The sequence below is a fragment of the Pristis pectinata genome, chromosome 2, assembly GCF_009764475.1.
Source record: "Pristis pectinata isolate sPriPec2 chromosome 2, sPriPec2.1.pri, whole genome shotgun sequence".
Taxonomy (NCBI): domain Eukaryota; kingdom Metazoa; phylum Chordata; class Chondrichthyes; order Rhinopristiformes; family Pristidae; genus Pristis; species Pristis pectinata.
Window position 1 is genome coordinate 90,418,238 of NC_067406.1, and position 24,150 is coordinate 90,442,387.

Sequence of the window (24,150 nt, forward strand, 5' to 3'; positions counted from 1 at the left end):
GTGTGTGTGTGTGTGTGTGTGTGTGTGTGTGTGTGTGTGTGTGTGTGTGTGTGTGTGTGTGTGTGTGTAAATGCACTGTACTCAATGGTATCTGAACGTCTGCACTCTTACATATGAGCTTTAATTCCAGTGTAGCAGAGCTCGGTTTTCCGTTTCTTGGTCCACCTTAGCACTGGTTCAATACCTTGCTGTGAGAAGGCTATGTGGCAGCTGAGGTTCAATGGTTAATTCACGTTAATTAACCCATAAACTGGGAACTTTCACTCTACAATTGGAAGTTCAAAAGCTGGAAAGTCTTGACAGGATCCTGAAGGCAGAGGTCCAGCAAGAAAGCCAATGGCCTAAAGATTGGAGAGTGTACAGAAGCCCTCAGGAACTCACTGACAGCCATGCCATGCACAGGTTTTTCAGTGGTGTAACAGCCATGTACAGTCCCACCACCCAAGACCCACTGAGAGCTAAGAATAGAGGTGAAACCATCTGGGATAGAAACAATTTGACGATCTTCTCAGCTATACCTCTGTCCTTGATGTGAATACCCTGGAATCCATCCCAGAGCTAGCTATTCAGTTCAGCCTTACCTCCACTCCTCCCTACAATAAGTCAAACAATCCCACTCCCACCTAAAAAACAACAATATCTTAGGAACAGATGGTTTCCTCACTGAAGTCCTAAAAGTCAATGGTAAAGAGCTTCACTCACAAATCCACAATCTCATCATCCACAACTGGGACGAAGAAAATATACAAGGGGAGTTCAGAGTTGATGCAATCATGACCATGTTCAAGAAAGGAGATGTCTGACCACAGAGTGGTCTCACTGCCAGCTGCCATAAGAAAAGTCAACTCAAGGGTATTTTGAACCATGTCCTCTCAGTGGGCGGAGAGCTGCTGCCCAAATCAAAATGTGGATCCTTGATTCCTGAGACCTGATGGGTATGGTCTTCAATGTTTTACAAATCCAAGCAAAATGCAGGGATCTGCACCCAACATGATACATGACCTCTTTCAACCTCACAAAAGCCTGTGTCTCCATCAATCTGGTTGAAATGTGGAAAACCCTCCTCAAGTTCGACTGTCCACTGAAATATTTCTTCATTTCACATTTCCTCCATAATGGCATTCGAGGAGCTAGGCTTTACACTCAACAGCTGCAAGATAAAGGTCCACTGCCAACCTGTGGCTCTCTGCCTTCTGACAATACAGGATCATGATGAGACCCAGCAAAACCTGCATCACTTCCCATCTGTCGGGAGCCACTTCCCAGCAAAGACAGGGGTTAATGATGAAATTCACCACTGCCTTTGGTCAGCTGAGGAAAAGGTTACATGAAGATCAAGATTTTAATGTTGCACAAAACTCACCGTCAACCAAGAAGCAGAAGGAGAAGCAAACTGATATCACTGCCCCCTCCCAGGCCAACATCCCCACTGTTGGTGCTCTACTTACAGTAAGTCAGCTACGTTGGGTCAATCACATAATTTGCATACCTGACACTAGACTCCTGAATTGGACACTTTATTCCTTGCTGTGTCACTGGAAGGAGGACAGAAGGAAAGATTCAAAGATGTTCTTAAAGCCTCCTTGAAGAGTTGCAACATCCATACAGTCTCCTTGGAATCTCTGGTCCAAAGTGGAGAAGGAGCATTGGGTATGGAATTGACAGCCTGTGTGCATTGGGATCACACAGAAACCTTGATTAAGTGAGTGAGACAGCACAGCACTTCACTCATGACCAATTTCCCAGCCCAGCAGGCAACTCATGCCCTTAATCAAAGAGTCTGCTTTTCCCTCATTGACGTTATTAGACTTTGAAGGACCTACAAAACCCAAGTGGAACCAAGTCAACTTCAATCCCGAGGCACTGTGTAATGAGAAGAGCATGGGTCCAGCTGAATAAAGGAGACAGATTTCACTCCTTGCAGAACCAGATGTGTTTTTAAGCTGCTGCAGTAGTTTCATGAACACCATTGTTGATAACAGCTTTTTAGTTCTGAATGTATTTAATTGAGAGGTGTTAAATTCAGCAGCTGCCTTGGTGGTGATTTGAATGTGTCTCTGGGTCTATAGTCCAGACCTCTGAATTCTAGCCTAATAACTTAACCTACCTCATCATATACCCCATTTCACGAATATATATTTTCAGGAATACTTTTTCATTTTCCCAGAGAATTCCTTCATTACACAAGGACTTGCAATATAGATGTATTGATGTGGTCAAGATACTAAAGTGGCTCTTCCTTTAGATTCAACCCTCCATGGAGGGATCTCACTCACCCAAACCACAGCCAGGACCAGTTAAACCCAAACTGTGTGTGGACCTGGTCTCCAGAAGGATAGCCTGAAACCGTAATGTTCTGATTAAAGTGGAGCTGAAACTGAAACATAGCAGATCCAATCGCATTTGATGTTGGAGATGGATGTCAGTAGTTCAGAGAAGTTCGGCAGATGGTAGACGGATATTTGTTGTCTCCCATTTTGTATGTCAAAGTAGTTCTGTGGTGTTGTAAGGACTGTATCAAAATGTAACATGGGAAAATTTTGGAAACAACAGCCAAGAGAAAGAGAGGCATTTTTTGACATTGGAGGCACTCTTGATGCTGAGGTGTAGGAAGCCCTTGGCTCTCAAGTGCTGGTCATCTAAGACAGATGTGCATCAGTGATGAAAGTTTATATGTGCAGCTTAACTTGTTGATTTACACAAACTACCAGTGACAGAGGCATTTCATATATAAGAGTTCATTTCACCAGTATAGTAGAAGATCGCTCCAGGACTTGTACCTCACACAGAGCTCATCATCTCTGTTGATGGAGAGCAATAAAATGATTACAGAGGTGAGACAGACTTGGAACAGATTGTTTCTGTTTATTCCTCCATGCCTGTAACATGGCTAATCTGGGAATATTCTTATTATTTATCATAATAAATTTCCAATGAATAGCAGACTGGAGCAAAGGCAGACTTTGAAACATAGAACCACATGGAGCATAAAACAAGCTGATTTCCTGGAATTCACGTGGGCTCACACACACACCGGCTGTAATCTGACAATGAACTTCCCTCACCATTGTCCGTCTCCAGGGGGAGGAGTCAACATGACTCCAGTCTCTGCACTTCCCAAATCAGTAACCTGAAACTTGAACCCACTCCAGAAAGCCCTGAAGCTGATGTTTCATCACTCATGGACGGTGAACATAATGAACATTTGTTGCTGTTGAAACTGTTCCAGTAAAAGTCTTAAACCATCACCAGTGATATTGAATCTTACAGCACATAATGGGCCAGTCAGTTCATCATGAGAATTCCTTGCATGATCTATATGATTTGTCCCACTCACCTGCACTCCACACAGTGCTGCAGATGTTTTTGCTCACATATAAATCCAATGGATATCAATATCCCGTCCCCTGGGTGTTGATCTGGTGGGCACAGTTGGGGGGAGGGAGGGTTAAACAAGTTCCAGGGAATAAAAACATGAGCAAAGATTTAACAGAGTTTAATATCTTTGGCATTGAGTACTGTGGTGTTGGTTTAACCGGTGAATCCTGGTGTCTGTACTCAGTGGTCCTGAAAGAGATGAGATGGGATCAAGTTAGGGGACGTTAGCTGTTGCTGAATCAAAACATCAGACAAATAATTCTCACATCAAACATTCACATGTACACTTCAACCATTGCATTTCTTTACAAACATAACATGAGATCTCTTAAGGTGCAAAGATGCATCTAAGATATCCAATATTTCATCAAGTTAGGGGATGTCACACTTCTTGTAACTCATGTGTTTCAGTCCAGGTTTTAGTTCCTATTTATTATAATCACTAGGATCAGTGCCAAGTCTGTGAAATATCCGTGTTCTGTGGGCCTGCTGCAAAATGTGGAACTGAATTACTGTGCAGCCAATCTGGAAGTGTTGATCTGGGGAAATGGCATCCAATGTACAATTAATCCAGCCTGGTGATGTGTGATTCTCAACAAAGAGGCTTTGACACTGGTCAATGTGCAGTTTGAATAAAAAAGCAATGATGAAACTATGTGGTTGTCAAAGTGTGTACAGTGATGAATGAAGGCTGTTTTTCCCAGGACACATGGGACGGGGTAGGTGATAGGACTCTCTGAACCTACTCTCCCATTGACTAGACTCCAGACTAATTCTTTCTCACAAGTCCCCTCCCTCCTGCCTGATTCCCACATTTGCTGCTTTGCTGGGAGTGCAAAAATACATTGATCACAGCCTGGAAAATACTCAATGACTGAAATGCCAAAGGGTCCCGAGGTGGAGACCTCCTCAGAGGACTCTGCTTGCTCAGTCATTGAGTACACTCAAAGCTGTGGGTTTACCCTATTCATGACATTAATTATTGCAAAAATCTCAGAGAGCTCTCCCAGTAACAAACCGTGGGATCTCTGTGTTAAGAAGTATGTATTAGAAATAAGGGTGTTTTAACTTGCAGGAACCTGCTGATAAATTTTTAAAGTGTCATAGAAAATAAATGACCCAAAGGGTCTTCTATTGTTAAACTAATTGAAATTCTTTGTTAACTTTCAAACGTTGGAGAAAATTGGACGGGATTGGATTGGAGTGAACTCTAACTTTTGATATATTACAGCCCTTCATATATTTATAACAGTGAGAAATATCACAATTTTTCAATAACTGTACGCAATTGTTGTCCATTTACAACATCTTCTTATGGAACATTGTGGAAAAAGAATGTTGCGCATTTACACGGAGCCCTTTAGGACTTCAGGATGTGCCAATGCATCCTGCTTTCAATATGGTAATTTTAGAGATATCTTTATTAGTCACACGTACATTGAAACACACAGTGAAATGCACCTTTTGCATAGAGTGTTCTGGGGGCAGCCCGCAAGTGTTGCCATGTTTCCGGCACCAACATAACATGCCCACAACTTCCTAATCCGCACGTCTTTGGAGTGTGGGAGGAAACTGGAGCACCTGGAGAAAACCCAAGCAGACACGGGAAAACGTACAAACTCCTTCCAGACAGCAGTGGGAATTGAACCCGGGTCGCTGGCGCAGTAATAGAGTTACGCTAACCGCTACACTACTGTGCTTGCCACGACATTTTCCTGTCACCATAACAGAACACAGCATGGAAATGCCTGCTTCAATTTTTTGTCACATTGATAATGAGACACTTGAATGCTGGAAATGTATACTGTATTGTAAAATGTTCTCTCTTTTACTCTTATGTCTATAAATTTAACATTAATTATCAGTTTCTCTTACTTCATGACACCTGATGATAAATCTCTCAATGACAAAATAGGAAAATATAAATGTCTAACTTTGATCCAAATGCAATTTCATCACCTGCTACCTCATCACTGTACTTTTGTGTTTAACTTTATTAGGAAACATTTTGTACATCTACAGTAAATAATTATTTGTGACTCAATGATTTGACTGTAGGTACACTTCAAACAGGACATAACTGGAACAGGAGCAAGGCATGAAAATAAAACACAGTCAAATTAAACAGCTGTCTATGTTATGAATTTCGTTCATGTCATCTTCAGCAGGACAACGGAATTAGCACACCTTCTTCTAAATACAGACATTTTCATATAACCGGTATTTACAAGAACCAAGTTGTTTCATGGTTTGTGTTACAGAGAACTTCTCCCATTAAACAACAGCAATGTACCAACCATCAGATTGTGATGGAAGAGTGTGGTGCTGCCTATGGAGAGCTGTCCTTATCACTGTGACCCATGAGGTAAATATGAATTCACCTTTTCAGCACCAGCAACTGTTGACCTGTTGACCAAAGGTGTCCTGATTGAAACTGCTGATGGACAAAGCAATATCTGATGGATGCAGGTCAATCCCACACTATGAAACAACTGGATCAACATTTGATGGTCACTGAAGCTAACATGCCCAGAGTAGCCAGCTGTCAAACGTGTCAAGCTCGGCCTTTGCTTTGTTATTTTTGAAGGAAAGCCTGTTCAGAAATAGTAGACAAACAAATATGTATCATATGTACCAGGAAATATCTCTGAAGGTATAACAGCGTTGAAGATATGCTCATCTCTGAAATGGAGCTGTTGCATCATCGTCTGAAGACTCACTGCGAGTGATGAAGTTCGGAGCTCCATTCCATAAAGACACAAGAGGTGGTAGCAGGAGTACAGCATATGGCCCCTCAAGCCTCATCTGTTCATCAATAGGATCAATACTGATATGATATTTGGCCTCAGCTCCACTTTCCTGCCAAATCCCAATAACCCCTGATTCCAATTTTGATCTTGAACACCGTTACTAATGACTCAGACTACACAGCTCTCTGGGTTAGCAATTTCTAGAGGTTCATAATTCCTTCTCATTCCAACCTACAGTGCCTGACCCTAAGTCCTGGTATTATACCCCCAGTGCTCAACTCCCCCACTGGGGGGAAACCCTTTTAGTGTCTGTGCTGTCAAGTACACTAAGAATCTAACAAGCTTACAATGAGATCTGCTCTCATTCCTCTAAACTCTGTTATATTACAACAGTGATATTACAAGGGCTTTTAAAGACATCTCTTTCTTTGTTTTAGATTTACATTATTGTAACCCTTTGCACATTTGGAGCATTAAAGTCCAAAAAGTCACAATATGAAGAGAAATATGTGAAAAGGAAAGGTTATTTCATGAAAACCTGATCTATGTTTTTCTGTAATAGTGAGAGATATCACTTTGAAAAATACGTTGAAATATTCCAGCTATAATGTTCCACGTTTGTTGCCTGGTTAAACAATGACAGATATCATCATATAATGCAGACTTTGATTTTACTGACATTTAACTGTTTGTTGTTAACATCAGAAATATCCATATTCACTCTGCAACTTGAAAGTGTTTTCAGCTATTACACTGTTCTCATTTTATAAATTAATGAAAATAACAGAATTTTATAATTTTTTAGTGTTTGCTTAATCTTATTTGAACTCTTTGCGTTTTTAGTTGTTTCACGAGCTCAAGCTCTTCAGCAGCTTTAACACCTGGTTCGGTCAGGGGTGTGGCTTATCCAACTAACTAAGTATTTGTGTGGGTTGGATTTGTTCAGGCCATGCTGAGAGATGCGATCTGTGATTGGTGATATCCTGCAAAACTCAGGTTATGTGATCCTTGAAATGAAAAGTATATCCCAGAATATGCCCTTGTTGCTCTAAACAATGCAGAGTGCTGCTGACCTGCTGAGTATTTCCAGCATTCTTTGTTTCTGTTTTAGATTTCCAGCATCTGCAGTTTTTTTGAGTTTCAGGATATTTTAATGTGCTTTTGGCAGCTACAGTTAAAGAACACCAAGGTAAAGTACAACTGGACGAGCAAAATGTATCAGTGAATGCTATAATATCTCAGCAGGTCTGAGTGTGTATATGGAGCAAAAGTCCAGCCAGGGAGGGGCACATCTAAAGATCCTGTCAAATCACCCAGCTAATGGAGTGATGTTGACAGTGTTTCACTGAATATTTTATTTGACCCGAAGTGTTAAAGTTTATTTTAATCAAGATTAGGGAGTTCCCCTTTTTAACAACAGTCACCTCCAGAGGTTGTGCAAAATGAAAGTGGAAGAGTTCAATAAATAAATATAGCCCACTTCACTCACACGTCAAACAACAGAGAGGGACGAATGCACTGTTGCTGTGATGGACGGAGGATCCTTTGGCTGAAAGCTAATTGGCAGTGAAGTCAAAGTTAAAAAGCCCCATGACCATGACAACACTTATCCTTTGCTGTGCTTGGTATGTTGTGATGTATTTTATTTTCATTGATTGTAGTGTGGCAAATATCTTGAAGTTATTTTGAGTGTCTGATTCCATGTTTCACCCAGTTGTTCCACAGATAGATGGGAAATATGAGGAGGAAACATTTCATGACTGAAATCTGTGATTAGGAGAGGAGAAAAGACAGGGAGGTCTGAGACTGAGGGAAGGAGGAGAATGGAAAATGGAAAATGAGCAGGAGGCCCAAGACCAGGAGCAACGTGAAGTCAAAATGTTAAAGAGTTGTGTGACACAAACCTGTTTATAGTTGATTCCTGTGGCCAGGACTGGAGTGGACCTCATTGTGAGTCAGAATGATCATTCCTGCAGCTGGTGTTGCCTGCTTAAGGAACTTTGGCTCAGGGTCAACGAACTGGGGTGTGCGCTTCAAACAATAGGGATGGGGACAGCTCCCTGGATGATGTATTTCGGGAGGCAGTCACATCCTTGGGATTAACTTCCTCAAGTTTGATAAGTTGTCAGGGAAGGAGGATGTGATTGCAAAAGAGGGAGGTGGAGGGAAGAGCCTCAGCCCTTACCATTGAATAGCAGGGTCAAGGTCCTTGCTCCCTGTTCAGACGAGTGTGGGGACTTCAGGGAGGAGGTGCAAGCTGTCCATGGCATCATGTCAGAGGGGGCCAGTAAAGCGTGGGGTAGAAAATAGTAATGTAATAGTCGCAGGTAATAGCATGGTTAGGGGATTAGACACTGTTCTATGCATTAAAGGCAGAGAGTCCTAGCTGATTGCTTGGCCCTCTTCCGTGCTTACATCTATGCCAGTGTGCCCCTGGAGAAGGAGCATGCAGTATCCATGGAGGATACAATGGGGGATGTCCAGGACCTGTGGATGCCACAGGGGCTCAAGTGTGTTGTCGATAGTGATGACAGTGTTATAACGTGAAACTGTAAACAGTGTGTATCGTGAAGTACTGTAATGTTGTATTAACGTGTTTCTGTAATCACTGAATAAACCACCTTTGGAAAAGGAACAAAAAAGGCAGCGGGTCCTGAAGGTTCAGGTACACACAGGCTACGATCTGACCCTGGAACTGACAAACCTGATGAAAGGAGCCACCACAGCTGCAGCCTCAGCACTTTACACCTGCTTCAAAAGGGCAGCAATCATTCCAGTGCCCAAGAAGAGCAGAGTGAGCTGCCTCAATGACTATCGTCCAGTGGTATTCACATCTACTGTGACGAAGTGCTTCAGGAGGTTGGCTATGGCTAGAATAAACTTCTGCCTGTGCAAAGACCTGGACCTGCTGCAATTTGCCTACCGCCACAACAGGTCTGCAGCAGGCGCAATCTCACTGGCACTCCACTCTGCTTTGGAGCTCTTATTTTGGACCAAGACATATATCAGGCTACTGTTTATCGACTACAGCTCAGTGTTCAACACATCATTCCCTCAGTACTAATAACCAAGCTTCAAAACCTGGGCCTCTGTACCTCCCTCTGTAAATGGATCTTTGACTTCCTCATCGGGAGACCACAGTCAGTGGAGATTGGTAATAACATCTCCTCCTCACTGACTATCAACACAGGCGCACCTCAAGGATGCATGCTTAGCCCACTGCTCTACTCTCTCTACACTCATGAATGTGTGGCTAAGCACAGCTCAAGCTCCATTTATAAATTCGCCGATGACACCACTGGGTCCAACACGCCAGTAGCTCTACTTCATTAGGAGATTAAGGAGATTTGGTATTCACCAAAGACTCTTACACATTTCCATAGATGTACAGTGGAGAGCATCCTGACCTGTTGCTTCACAGCCTGGTTTGGAGCCTCCAGTGCACAGGATTGCAAGAGGCTACAGAGGGTCAAAGACTCAGCCAGCCCCATCACGGGCACAACCCTCCCCACCATCGAGGACATCTTCAAGAGGCAGTACCTCAAGAAGACGGCATCTATCATTAAGGGCCCTCACCATCCGGGACATGCTCTCTTCTCGTTACTACCATGAGGGAGGAGGTACAGGAGCCTGAAGACCCAAACTCAATGATTTAGGAACAGCTTCTTCCCCTCTGCCATCAGATTCCATGAACCCATGAACACTACCACATTATTCCTTTTTTGCACTATTTATTTATTTTTGTAATTTATAGATTTTTATTTCTTTGCGCTATACTGCTGCCGCAAAACAACAAATTTCATGTCATACGTCAGTGAATATAAATCTGATTCTGATTCTGAGTAAATGAATCACAGCATTGCCTTTAACCTTTCACCCTCTCTGACTTTATTTAATAAGCTGAGCACTTTATCCAGGACAACCAATTGCACTTTGAAGCTGATTGAAACAAATTCCTTTCTCCCTTCCTAGATATTAAACCATGAAGAAGACCCACCAGCATCTCAACTTCCTTTGAAGTTTAAGGACATTTGCCATGTTCTTGAAGACTCTTACAAAATCCTACAGATGTACAAATTCCTTTCTCCCTTTTACCTTTTAGTGAGAGACATTGAATTTCTGTGAATTAAATTTTAAATGTCACCGTCTTTTCACAGTGTCACCCTGGAAAATAAGAAGAAAGTGTGTGTGGATCCTGATGCCAAGTGGGTGCAGGTTCTCATCACAGCCAAGAAAGGTCAGTGTTTGGCGCTTGCCAGAATTTGGACTTTACATGTGAATGAATGTCGATGCAGTGAGTTCTTCTCACGATCTGAGTGTGGTCCTCTGTGGGGGAGGGCCATTTTTGCCCTTCCCTGCTGAACATCCCCATCAGCATTAGGCACAAGACTGAATGAGATGGATGTCTGTTGTTACGAGTGGGAGATGATGGTGGTTTTAGAATAACTCAGATGATAAATTTGCATGAATGTATTGTTCAGAATGAACTCAGTTCACAAGGGAAGTCAATGATGGGGTGTTGGGCTGAGTTCTCTGCCATCCCTGAAATTAAGGCTGGAGGACTCTGGAATAAGCTTTTCTTTTGGTTGCACTGCCATCTCTCCCATGTCCTCAACCCTGGCATGAGAAAATAACTGTGCCACTGACTGGCGTGAAAGCAGTTTGTTATCACATACTGTCTTCTCAATTCCACATGTTTGAGGAATGACAGCCTGGAATATCTTCTATGTACATAGAAGAATTATCAATAGTTATTTAATTAAAATGAAAGGATAGTGAAGATGTAAATAAATAAAACCTATTCCTCCTTTCTCCTGAAGATATGGTGTAATGTTACATTGTCTCAATCTTTAAAACAAGTAAATTTTGCACAGTCCCCTTTCCTGTTTAAATCCTGTTCATAGTCTTTGATATACAGATAACATTACCATTGACCAGACGTGTTTGTTCCAGTTTGAATGTAAATTGTTATATTAAAATACAAAAGCAAGTGCCTGCGAGTATCATTGGTGCCATTTAATAGCAGTGTTTTTGACCACTGACTATTTTAAATGCAGCTGTGGTATTTTCTCTTAAAATGTTACAACTTAGGATCTATCCAAAGCCTGTGTAAGCAAATTTCTGCATAATGTGAGTTTTTTAAATGTAAAATACCTACCTTTTTGTAGGTAATGCTGCTAATAATCTAGTAGTTAGCTAAGGAAGTGAAGTTTGGTTTATGGAAGTGCTATCTGTACCATGATTAGTTCAATTTTTTTGCTCTGAGGGAACTTTGACTGGGACAGTTGATGTATGCAAATGAATTTGTTGACCATTCCTCAGATCTATATAAGAATGTAAAATAAATTGGATTTCTACATAGAACATGGAACAATACAGCACAGTAGGAGTCCATCGGCCTACGATTCTCATGATCAATTTGTTGTCACTGCTTCTGAAAGTCAGTATACAGTAAATGGAGGGGTGAGAGGAATGGAAAGAGAAATAGAAGAACCAAGCAATCATCCAAAAATCAAAATGTACAATGTTACTATGGATGGGTGATCACAGGTTTGCCTCTTGATATTAACAATATTTGCATGCAATGTCTCAAATGCCTGCAAATTTAAATTCCTTCACCCACCCCTGGTTAAACCACACTGGGGTACACACACCCCTGTTTAAACCACACTGGGGTACACCCACACTTGTTTAAATCACACTGGGGTACACTACCCCTGGTTAAACCCCACTGGGGTATACCCACCCTTAGTTAAACCACACTGGGGTACACCTACCTCTGGTTAAACTATACAGCGGTACTTGTGTCCCAAACCTTAGGAACAACATATTAACCTTTGAGCAATTTTATAATAATGATACTTGGTCTCCAAAGTTATTACACAGAGTGATCAACACAAATAGGCACTTAGCTCTAAATTTACCTGGTTAAGGGATGGTCGCATGGAATTACCCATGGCATTAAGGGGAAACTAATATGGGTGATCGAGAGAAGTCGTTTCAGAGGTAAAATATTAGAGTCATGAGTGGTGGATGTTTGGAACCTCTTCCAGAAATGGCAGGTGACAGTTATTCACTTGCACAGATCACCGAGAATGTCACTGAGTGGTGGAATAGCTGAAAACAACTGAAAACAAAAAGAAAAGGTTTTTTGCCAGGGCAGTTTATATGTATATTATTATAACTCAACACAGGCAAGCAGGGTTCACTTTACAAAGAGCAAATAGTTAGGAAACTGGAATTCCTACAGAAGCTATATCTGGGATCAAGGTTAGCTCAGCAACCAGCGTGAGTCCATTACAACATAGAACAAAGTATGGTGGAGCACAGGAACATGCCCTTCGTCCCATGATGTTGTGCCGAACTAATTAAGCTAATGCTGCCTAATTACACTAATCCCTTCTGCCTGCACATGGTCCATATCCCTCCATTCTCTGCATTTTCATGTGCCTATATCGGAGCTTATTGAATGCCTCTATGGCATCTGCATCCACCACCACCCCTGGTAGCGTATTCCAGGCACCCACCACTCTCTGTATAAAAAAACTTGCCCTGCACATCTCCTTTGAACTCCCCCTGTCTCACATTAAATGCATGGCCTCTCGTATTAAACATTTTGAGCCTAGGAAAAAGATACCAGCTGTCTAGCTACACCCCTCATAATTTTATATACTTCTACATTTCATTGAATGTTTTTCTTATCATTAATTCACAGAATGTAGATGTCTTTAATTGTTATTCCTAATTGTGCCTTGAACTCAATGGCTGGGAGCCGGACACTATCATAGGCAAGGAGGGTCGGTAAGGGATGTTGGATGGAAGAGGGCAAAGTGGTTGCCTGAACTTGCACATGGGTGTCTGTCCCAGTAAGCAAATGCATATTTCCCAGTGGCAGCCAACTGGGGTTATCAGGGTTCTGAGCTGGGCATTGCCTGACCTCAATAGTTGCCAGCTCAACATGCAGTGTAGGGTATAACCTTTCCTGTTTGCTGGCATTTTCCCACGTCTACTTCCTAGTCTAAATCTCCCCAGTCTACCTCAGCACCTTCCTCTTTTGCCATCCCATGCCTGCTATTCAGCAAGCATCACCCGCTGGGCCCTATTCCATTTTTCTCTCAGTCTGCTCAGATTCCTGACTAATTCCTCCTTGTACAGTTCTGATTGCTCTGTTGGCTTCTTACCTCTCTCTCTCTCTCTTTCTCTCTCTCTCTCTCTCTCTCTCTCTTTCTGTAATTGCTCGAGCTGTTACTCATATCTATCTAGTTCTGCTTGCACATCATCTCATTGTTCTTTGTATTAGTTTCTTTAGCTGTGCTATTTGTGCACTATTGCCTCTTACAGTGCCTGACACCTCGTTCTGTCCTGCAAATGCACATGACATAAAGTGGCCACTGCTTCATCTCATTGATTCGCTTTTCACCTCAGCAAAAGTTTCTCCAGGCTTGATGTCATACCCACATGGCTTTGTCTATCCCCCATTCAACCTTCTTGAGTTTATGGAGAATGTACTCTGTGAGTTCTCCCCTTTCCTCATGACACCCTTCTATATTCCCTTTTATTTGGTATATTAAATATTCCTGCACTATTGTCCCTCTTGGGCCTTGATTCAAAGATTCTCTTTTATGTGCACATAAACACGCACTTTTACAAACATACTGCTTATCTCGGTTTCCCGGACAATATAAATGACTTCCCCTGTTGCCCAGTTGAGTAAGCATGTTTCACAAATAGTGACCCTGTCATGCCAAACTACTACATCAAAGTTTTGTACTCTTTAAGCACAAAGTTAAAAGCAGGTGATTAAATACAGTTTCAATAGTCACAATGACATAGCTTACTTCAATACTTTTGGGTGTAGCCAAATGGTTCTGTAGAATTATATATTTACAATGGGAGCACATCTCAACTGAAAATACTCCTCTGAATATTCAAACACCTTTTTGGGAATCCAGGCACTCAAAACAGCCTTCCTTTACCACTGTACTGAGGCATGGCTCTCTGGATACAAGATTTTGATTGCTGGAACAAATATGTATTTATCCATGTGTTAAGGGGCAGGATAACCAGTCTGGATCACTTCCTGGATCTCATCTTGGTTTCAATGTAGTTTGATTAACATAAACATTAACCTATTGTCTCCCTTGGGTGATTTACAATGGTACAAAACAAGGATGGCTGGTTTCAGTGTTCTGAAAATATTGATGGGTGTTACATTATTTAACAAAACATCTTTGTCTTAGAAGATATTGTCTTGTCAGTTTCCAAAACCTCTGAATAGTAGGAAGACTGATTCTTGTTTGTATTACTGGCTGCTACCCACAACAACACTTGTTCCAAAAATAGCAATCCTTAATACAAAGAAATGCAGGTGAATTCAACAGAAGACCAATATCCCTGTGTAGATTCCTGCTGGCAACTGGAAGTGAACTTCTCCCTGGTCATCTTCTTGACTGTGAAACTTCCAAACTCCTAGATCTGGGACTCAACACCTCCCTTCGCAACTGGATCCTTGAATTCCTGACCAACAGACTGCGATCAATGACAGGCAGAAACACCTCTGGCACGATTATTCTCAACACTGGTGCCCCACAAGGCTGCGTCCTCAGCCCCCTACTCTACTCCTTGTACACTCATGAATGTGTGGCCAGATTCTGCTCCAACGCCTCTACAAGTTTGCAGATGATATCACCATAGTGGACTATATCTTAAATACTGATGAGTTGAAGCACAAGAAGGAGATAATGAGCCCAGTAACATGGTGTCATGACAACAACCTTTCCCTCAATGTCAACAAAAACAGGAGCTGGTCATTGACTTCAGGAAGGGGGTCAGTGCGCATGCTCCTGTTTACATCAATGGTGCTGAGGTCAAGAGTGTTGAGACCTTCAAGTTCCTAGGAGTGAACATCACCAATAGTCTGTCCTGGTCCAACCTGGGATGCCATGGCCAAGAAAGTGCACCAGCTCCTCTACTTCTTCAGGAAGCTAAAGAAATTTGGCACGTCCCCTTTGATTGTCATCAATTTTTATCAATGCACCATAGAAAGCATTCTATCTGGATGCATCACGGCTTGGTATGGCAACTGCTCTGGCCGTGACCATAAAAAACTGTAGAGAGTTGTGGACACAGCTCAGCACATGATGAAAACTAGCCTCCCCTCTATGTATGGACTCTGTCTATACTTCTCACTGCCTCGGTAAAGCAGCCAGCATAATCAAAGATCCCACCCACCCTGGACATTCTCTCTTCTCCCTCTCCCATTGGGCAGAAGATACAAAAGCCTGAAAACATGTTCCACCAGGCTCAAGGACAGCTTCTATCCCACTGTGATAAGACTATTGAATAGTTCCCTAGTACGATAAGATGGACTCTTGACCTCACAATCTACCTCATTTTGACCTTGCACCTTTCAGTCTACCCTGCACTGCACTTTCTCTGTAACTGTAACACTTTATTCTGCACTCTGTTATTGTTTTACCTTGTACTACCTCAATGCATGATTGTAATGAATTGGTCTGTATGGACGGTATGCAAGACAAGTTTTTCACTGTACCTCGGTACATGTGACAATAATAAACCAATTTACCATTGAATGCCAGGATATATCCTGAAACAAAGAAATCAGAGCCTTTTGTGGGGAAAGGTGAAACCTCAGCTCCAGAAGTAGAAGTGAACATTTCCAGTGATTCTCAGCTCTTGTGGGCCTCACTGCAAAGGTGCTGCTGGGAATGTTCTAGAATAACGAAAGGCACTATGAAACACAAGGTGTTGTTGTAGTTGGACCCTGTGGGCAACTAAATGCAGCAAGGTGTGATCTGAAGACTACAACCTTGACCTTCCTGAGATTGTTTGGTTGGAGTTATAAACCTTACATTCACTGTTGCCCATTATGGCAGAAAATACATTGCAGGAGAAATAAAATATCAATTAACATCTACAAATTGATCCACACCACTGCAGTTTTATGCAATCAAACATGAGCTCTGTAAATGAACAAAAATGTGCTTCAGTTGCACAACATTATTAATTTAAAAGAGGACACAATTCTCGTAATTCACAAATTTTGACCCAAATTTCACAGATGTCTTTGCTATTATTATCCCAAAGGTCACTGCCAAGTCAGTAAAGTGATTATATTTTGGGTCAATTACAAAATGTGGAACTGTCGCACACAGAAGACAATCTGAAAGTCTTTGTCTGAAAAAGAACATCCATGACACAATTAACATCTTGCCACAGATGACTCACTGTCAAATCTCTTCCCCATTCTAACCTCATCAAACATAGCTGCTTGAAATAAATGTCTGGGAGCAAAATAAAGCAGTTTTGCGGTGGTAGGAATATTGAAAATAATTTGATTCTGGAATTGGAAATTACTGCAGCAGCATGCTGACACTGGAGATTGTATCCAAAGATGGAACTATGTTTATACCTGCAGACATTCTCTAAACCCGCAGCATTAAAATGCACAGAGACACTTGCAGCATAGTGGTTAGCATAATGCTTTACAGCGCCAGAGACCGGGGTTCAAATCTGGCCACTGTCTGTAAGGAGTTTGTACGTTCTCCCCGTGTCTGTGTGGGTTTCCTCCAGGTGCTCCGGTTTCCTCCCACATTCCAAAGACGTACAGGTTAGGAAGTTATGGGCATGCAATGTTGGCGCCGGAAGCGTGGCGACACTTGCGGCCTGCCCCCCAAAATCACTACGCAAAAGATGTATTTCACTGTGTGTTTCAATATACATGTGACTAATAAAGGTCTTGTCTTGTCTTGTCTTGTCTTGTCTTGTCTTGTCTTGTCTTGTCTTGTCTTGTCTTGTCTTGTCTTATCTTATCTTATCTAATGTGCAGATTGTTAAAGGGAGAGTTATTTCCAGGAAATCACAGGTTTAGCTCCGCTGTGTGGTCAGCACGTTCTCCTGAGCTGTTCTGGGACAGATAATGCACCAGGGCCAAAGCTGTGCTCAACCCTGCAGGAAAATCTCTGATGGCCTTATGTTGATAAGGAACACCATTGCCTTGGTGTGGGACAGGGAGGTTGGGCAATTTTCTGATCAGCTTGGACCAGGAGAAGGCCTTTGACAGAATATTGCACATTCACATTTAAGTAGAATAAAGCAAGGTAGGGAAAGAATAGTTCAGAAGGAGGGCAAGGCGATGTGCTACAGCTGCATGATGTGGGAGCTAGTGGACCCTGCTGTGGTGCAAGGTGACCACATCTGCAGTAAGTGCTTGAGGCTGGAGGAACTACGGCTCAGAATTGATGAGCTGGAGTCACAGCTTCAAACACTGCGAAGCATCAAGGAGGGAGAGAGTTATGTAGATGCTGTGCATCGGGAGGCAGTCACCCCCTTTAGTGCAGGTACTTCTAGGGTCCAGGAGGCAGATAGATGAGTGACTGTCAGGGGAGAGAAAGAGAAAGAGAAAGAGAAAGGGAACAGGCAGAGAGTGCAGAGGACCCTGGAGGCTGTTCCCCTCAAAAGCAGGTATTCCGCTTTGGATGCTGTTGAGGGGGATGACTTACAGGGATCAAGCGGCAGTAGCCAGGTCTCTGGCACTGGGACTGGTCCTGCTGCTCAGAAGGGAAGGGAGGAGAAGAGAAGGGCAATAGTGATAGGGGACTCGATAGTCAGGGAAACAGACAGGAGGTTCTGTGGACGTGAGCGAGAATCCCCAATGGTATGTTGCCTCCCAGGTTCCAGGGTCCGGGATGTCTCTGATCGGGTCCACAGCATTCTTGAGCGGGAGGGAAAGCGGCCAGAAGTCGTGGTACATGTTGGTACCAACGACATAGGTAGAAAGAGGGATGAGGTCCTGAAAAGTGAGTTTAGGGAGCTAGGCAGAAGGCTGAAGAACAGGACCTCAAGGGTAGCAATCTCGGGATTGCTGCCAGTGCCACGTGATAGTGAAGGTAAGAATAGGAGGAGATGGCGGATGAATGCATGGCTGAGGAGTTTGTGCAGGGGGCAAGGTTTTAGATTTTTGGATCATTGGGATCTCTTCTGGGGAAGGTGGGACCTGTACAGATTGGATGGATTACACCTGAACTCAAGGGGGACCAATATCCTTGCAGGCAGATTTGCTTGTGTGGTTTGGGAGGGTTTAAACGAGTTTGCGAGGGGGATGGGAACCGGAGGGGTAGGTCAGTGGAAGAAGTAAATTCAGATCTAACATATAGAGAGGCTTTGAGGAAGGAGAAGCAGAGTATAGGGTATAAAAGTAGAAAGGTGGATGGGCTAAAGTGCATTTACTTAAATGCAAGAAGTATCAGGAATAAGGGTGATGAACTGAGAGCTTGGATAAGAACATGGGACTATGATATTGTGGCTCTTGCAGAGACTTGGCTGTCACCAGGGCAGGAATGGATACTGAATATTCCTGGATTTCAGTGTTTTAGAAGGGATAGGGAAGGGGGGAGAAGAGAAAGAGGGGTGGCGTTACTGGTCATAGATACTATTACAGCCGCAGAAAGGCTGGATAATGTAGATGGATCCTCTCTAGAGTCAGTATGGGTGGAAGTTAGGAATAAGAAAGGAGCAGTTACCCTACTGGGAGTATTCTATAGGCCCCCCCGGTAGCAGCAGGGATACTGAGGAGCAGATTGGGAGGCAGATTTTGGAAAGGTGCAAGAATAACAGGGTTGTTATCATGGGAGACTTCAACTTCCCAAATATTGATAGGCACCTGCTTAGTACCAAAGGTTTAAACAGGGCAGAGTTTGTTAAGTGTGTCCAGGACGGATTCCTGTCACAGTATGTTGACAGGCTGACTAGAGGGAATGCCAATTAGATCTAGTATTAGGTAATGAGGTGGGTCAGGTGACAGATCTCTCGGTGGGTGAGCATTTGGGGGACAGTGACCACCGCTCCCTAACATTTAGCATTGTCATGGACAAAGATAGGAGCAAAGAGGACAGGAAGATATTTAATTGGGGAAGGGCAAATTATGAGGCTATAAGGCTAGAACTTGCGAGTGTAAATTGGGATGACACTTTTGAAGGGAAATGTCCGATGGAGATGTGGTCGATGTTCAGGGATCTCTTGCAGGATGTTAGGGATAAATATGTCCCAGTGAGGCAGAGAAAGAATGGCAGGGTGAAGGAACCATGGGTGACAAGAGAGGTGGCACGACTAGTTAGGAGGAAGAAGGCAGCATACATAAGGTGTAGGCAGCAAAGGTCAGATAAGGCTCATGAGGAATATAGGGTAGCAAGGTAGGAACTTAAGAAGGGGCTGAGGAGAGCAAGAAGGGGACACAAAAAGGCCTTGGCGAATAGGGTTAAGGAAAATCCCAAGGCATTTTCCACTTATGTGAAGAGCAGAAGGATGACTAGAGTGAAGGTAGGACCGATTAGAGACAAAGGTGGGAAGATGTGCCTGGAAGCTGTGGAAGTGGGTGAGGTTCTCAATGAATACTTCTCTTCAGTATTCAACAAGGAGAGGGGCCTTGATGACACCGAAGACAGTGTTGGTAAGGTTAATGTTCTAGAGCATGTGGATATCAAGAAAGAGGATGCGTTGGAGCTGTTAGAAAATATTAGGACAAATAAGTCCCCAGGGCCTGATGGAATATTCCCCAGGCTGCTCCGAGAGGCGAGGGAGGAGATTGCTGAACCTTTGGCTAGGATCTTTGAGTCCTCGTTGTCCACAGAAATGGTACTGGAGGATTGGAGGGTGGAAAATGTTGTCCCCTTATTCAAAAATGGTAGTAGGGATAGTCCAGGGAATTATAGACCAGTGAGTCTTATGTCTGTGGTGGGCAAGCTGTTGGAAAGGATTCTTAGAGATAGGATCTATGAGCATTGAGAGAATCATGGTCTGATCAGGGACAGCCAGCATGGCTTTGTGAAGGGCAGATCATGTCTCACAAGCCTGATAGGGTTCTTTGAGGAGGTGACCAGGCAGATTGATGAGGGTAGTGCAGTAGATGTGGTCTACATGGATTTTAGTAAGGCATTTGACAAGGTTCCACATGGTAGGCTTCTTCAGGTCAGAGGGCATTGGGATCCTGGGAAACTTGGCCGTGTGGATTCAGAATTGGCTTGCCTGTAGAAAGCAGAGGGTTGTGGTGGAGGGGGTGCATTCAGATTGGAGGGCTGTGACTAGCAGTGTCCCACAAGGATCGGTTCTGGGACCTCTACTTTTTGTGATATTTATTAATGACTTGGATGAGGGGGTGGAAGGGTGGGTTGGCAAGTTTTCAGATGACACAAAGGTTGGTGGGTGTTGTGGATAGTGTGGAGGATTGTCGAAGATTGCAGAGGGACATTGACAGGATGCAGAGCTGGACTGAGAAATGGCAGATGGAGTTCAATCTGGAGAAGTGTGAGGTGGTCCACTTTGGAAGGACAAATTCCAAGGCGGAGTACAAAGTTAATGGCAAGATTCTGCGTAGTATGGAGGAGCAGAGAGATCTGGGGTTTCATAGCCACAGGTCACTGAAATTTGCCTCACAGGTGGATAGGATAGTTAAGAAAGCTTATGGGATGTTAGCTTTCATAAGTCGTGGGATCGAGTTTAAGAGCCGCGAGGTAATGATGCAGCTCTACAAAACTCTGGTTAGACCACACTTAGAGTACTGTGTCCAGTTCTGGTCGCCTCATTATAGGAAGGAAGTAGAAGCATTGGAACGGGTGCAGAGGAGATTTACCAGGATACTGCCTGGTTTGGAGAGTATGAATTATGAGGCGAGACTAAGGGAGCTAGTGCTTTATTCTTTGGAGAGAAGGAGGATGAGGGGAGACATGATAGAGGTATACAAAATATTAAGAGGAATAGATAGAGTGGACAGCCAGCACATCTTTCCCAGGGCACCAATGCTCAATATAAAAGGGCATGGCTTTAAAGTAATGGGTGGGAAGTTCAAGGGAGATATCAGAGGGAGGTTTTTTACCTAGAGAGTGGTTGGGGCCTGGAATGCGCTGCCTGGGGTGGTGGTGGAGGCAGGTACATTAGTCAAATTCAAGAGATTGTTAGATAAGCATATGGAGGAATTTAAAATAGGGGGATATGTGGGACGAAGGGATTAGATAGTCTTAGGCGAGGTTTAAAGGTTGGCACAACATTGTGGGCCGAAGGGCCTGTCTTGTGCTGTACTGTTCTATGGTTCTATGGTACATAATGAATGTGCTCTCCAAAATGAGCTTTGAGGAGTGAATCAGGAATTGGATACAAATACACAGACATCAGAAGTGAAGTCCGAATTAACAGGTGGGAAACAGAGAGCTTGCCTTCCAAGTCTGGACTCCGGCAAGGTTGCCCACTCTCCTCTGTCTTGTTCGTGTATTGTATAGAAACTTATGCTGAATCCGTCAGGAAGGATGGAAGGCATAGGAGGGGTGATGATGCCTGGAAGGGGAGCACTCAGGTCAAAGCCTCCCTGTTACTGGATGACATCACCATCTTCTGCTCGGACCCCCAGTCAGTCCACAGTTTGATCAACATCTGTGGCCAGTTTCATCTGGTCTCAAGAGTCAGAGTCATTTGCAGTGAGGCCATGTTTATTAGCAAGTCGAACTACCTTATGGTGCTGGGAATCTAGTTCAGAGCAGCTGGGATGTGTGGCAAGAATTACTGAAGTAGATAGCCAAGGTGAACAAAAGTTGGGACAATGGAAGCAGTGCTCCGTCTCGATGACTGGCACGAACCTGACCATCAGGTGCAAGGTGCTATTGGTATTGCTGTATGTGGCGCAGATGTGGCCTGTACTCTGCTCCTGAGTGTGGCAGCCACCCAAACAAGCTTGTATTTCATCTGGAGATCCAGAATGGATCCATCGGATTGTGAAGCACAAGTCTCCAGAGAATCAGGTCGGTAAGTACCCAACTCCTGCATGGCCGGTGTCAAGCAGTGTGTAGCACTGAACCAACTGTCACCATGTGCTGAGGTTCTACTTGTCTCTGGAGTTGTGAAGGATGGGCTTGACTTTGTTGCTGTGCAATGTTCCATTCAGCTGGACTTTGCCGTACTACCTGCCCTTCATAGAAGAGTTTATGTTGTGAAGCACTTTTGACCACAGATCCATCATTCAGTGGTCAGTGCAGAACATCCTGCAGGCCCTGTGGGAGAAGGACATGATGGACCCTATGGGGTAGTTTCCCAAGCAGACTGTCAAAGTTAAAACTGACCAACAAGCACCAAGACCTTGCTTGGCTGACAGTGGTAGGTGGGATCTCCTTATCAGATCTGTCCTGCATGGTCAGAGTGTCAATCCCAACGCCCGCTGCCTTTAGCTGCAGTGCAGATGAGATAATCACTCACCCCTTTGTGGATGTATATTCACCAAGAAAGCCTGGTAAAGGCTGAGGCTCATCCCAAGCATTTGCAAAGCACAGGGCTCTCTGATCTATGGGCTGTTCCCAGGGAATCACATCATGACTAACATCAACTTCTGCTGGAAGATCACCAATTTGGTGAAAGACGCAATTGGTCTGCCCGGAACTTGTGCTCATCCAGTGCAATAAGCTGACAAGATGGTACATTCCTGAAGGGTGCTGAGGGGCACACTGAAACTCAGTGCAGCCAATGCAAAGATGTTGCGGGAAAGGACAACAGTCTACAGTCCTTCCAGCACTGAATACAGAGGGGCTGGGTCCTGTATTACAGCCCCACAAACACTTGAAAGGTGTATTGTTTGAAGAGGAAACAAGTCGCTTTGCTGCCTTGTATGTATTGGTTTGATAGAAAAATTAACGTAAAGAAAGACATTTGCCTATTGTACTTTGTCCTTTATATATGTCTATGAATAAAGTATAATTTTAAATATCAAAGATTTCCCAGCTAGTGAGTAGTAAAATCTGGAGCTGGCTTTTTCTTGCTTGAAAGAAAACAGTCACTCCATTTTGTTAATGATGGAGTTTACACGTTTCCCCTAAAATAAGTAATTCAATCTTCGAAAACTGGGCATAATTAAATCACTATCAATTGTGATATATAATCCACCTACTGCTGTAAATCACACGTGCTGAAATGTAAAACTGCAGAAGTGAAAGAAGACCCGAGTACTGAGGATGACCAGAACTACGAATGATTCCAGGTCAATCACCACCACAGCATCATGCTGACTCTTCACTGAAAGTGGGGATTGTATCCAACGTTGAAATTATGTTCATACCTGTGCATATTTTACAAACCTGCAGCATTAAGGTAGACAGACACGCTGTAATGTGCAGTCTGGGAAAGGGAGAGCAATTTCCTGGAAATCACATGTTTTAAGCTCCACCGTGTGTCAGCACGTTCTCCTGAGCTGTGGAATTTCCAAGCGTGTAAGGAGTTAAAACCTGGAACTTGGATTAGTATTGCTTGAAAGAAAACAGTTGGCCTCATTTTGCCACACATAATTAATTCGCCCTGTGGCTGTAAACCACAGAAGAGCTGAAATGTTAAAACTGCAAAAGTGGAAAGAAGGTCTGTCTCGGGGGCAGGGAAATTCCCTCCTCAGGGCGGCAGTATTTGGCAGATTTCACTGCAGGAGATGATGCAAATGAGAAGAGAGAATCCACATAGATAGGAGCTCACTGGATGAATGCACCAGAACTTGATTCAGCAGAGAGCTGAGCTAGGAGCAGAAGGTCCTTCCGCAGATATCCCTTCAGCATCACAAAGTGGAAGATGGACAGAGCAGCCTCTGTAACCATCCTCATCCTCCTTCTGTGTGCCATTGCTGCACAGGGTATGTTGAGATGTCTGAAGTGTTTTATTCTTTATTAAACTGTAGCACAGGGTCATGATTTTGTGGTTCACGTCTGCTTACCTAAAAATCAAATCCATCCAGATTAATGTAAGACTGATTCAGGCAGCTAGACTGCAGAAATAGAAAGAAATGCACCAGTGAATTGTGGTGAAAGGGGATTTGCCTTGTTTTCATGGATTGCAGCTGCTCTTTGATCTTTGCTTTTAAGCTTCTAAATAAGTCTCACAAGCAAACTTTTCTGGAAATAATTGCTTGCAACATTTGAGAATGAGATTGTGCAAACACCTAATATATCTCTCTGCGTTGTGCATTGATGAAACAGAAATGCTGGAG

At 43.4% G+C, this 24,150-nt stretch overlaps 1 protein-coding gene across 2 annotated transcripts in view; it reads left to right on the plus strand.

Moving 5' to 3' along the window:
• Window positions 1–24,150, plus strand: part of LOC127582184 (interleukin-8-like) — a 143,113-nt gene that overhangs the window by 116,119 nt on the left and 2,844 nt on the right. The window contains exons 1-2 of one of the 2 annotated variants that reach the window (XM_052037264.1): window positions 7,629–7,753; window positions 10,286–10,365. The exons of the other annotated variant lie outside the window; for it this stretch is intronic. Coding sequence (XP_051893224.1) covers window positions 7,719–7,753; window positions 10,286–10,365 — 115 coding nt within the window. The 5' untranslated portion in view covers window positions 7,629–7,718. Of the gene's footprint in view, window positions 1–7,628; window positions 7,754–10,285; window positions 10,366–24,150 lie in introns of those variants that run through there. 2 annotated transcript variants of the gene reach the window in all.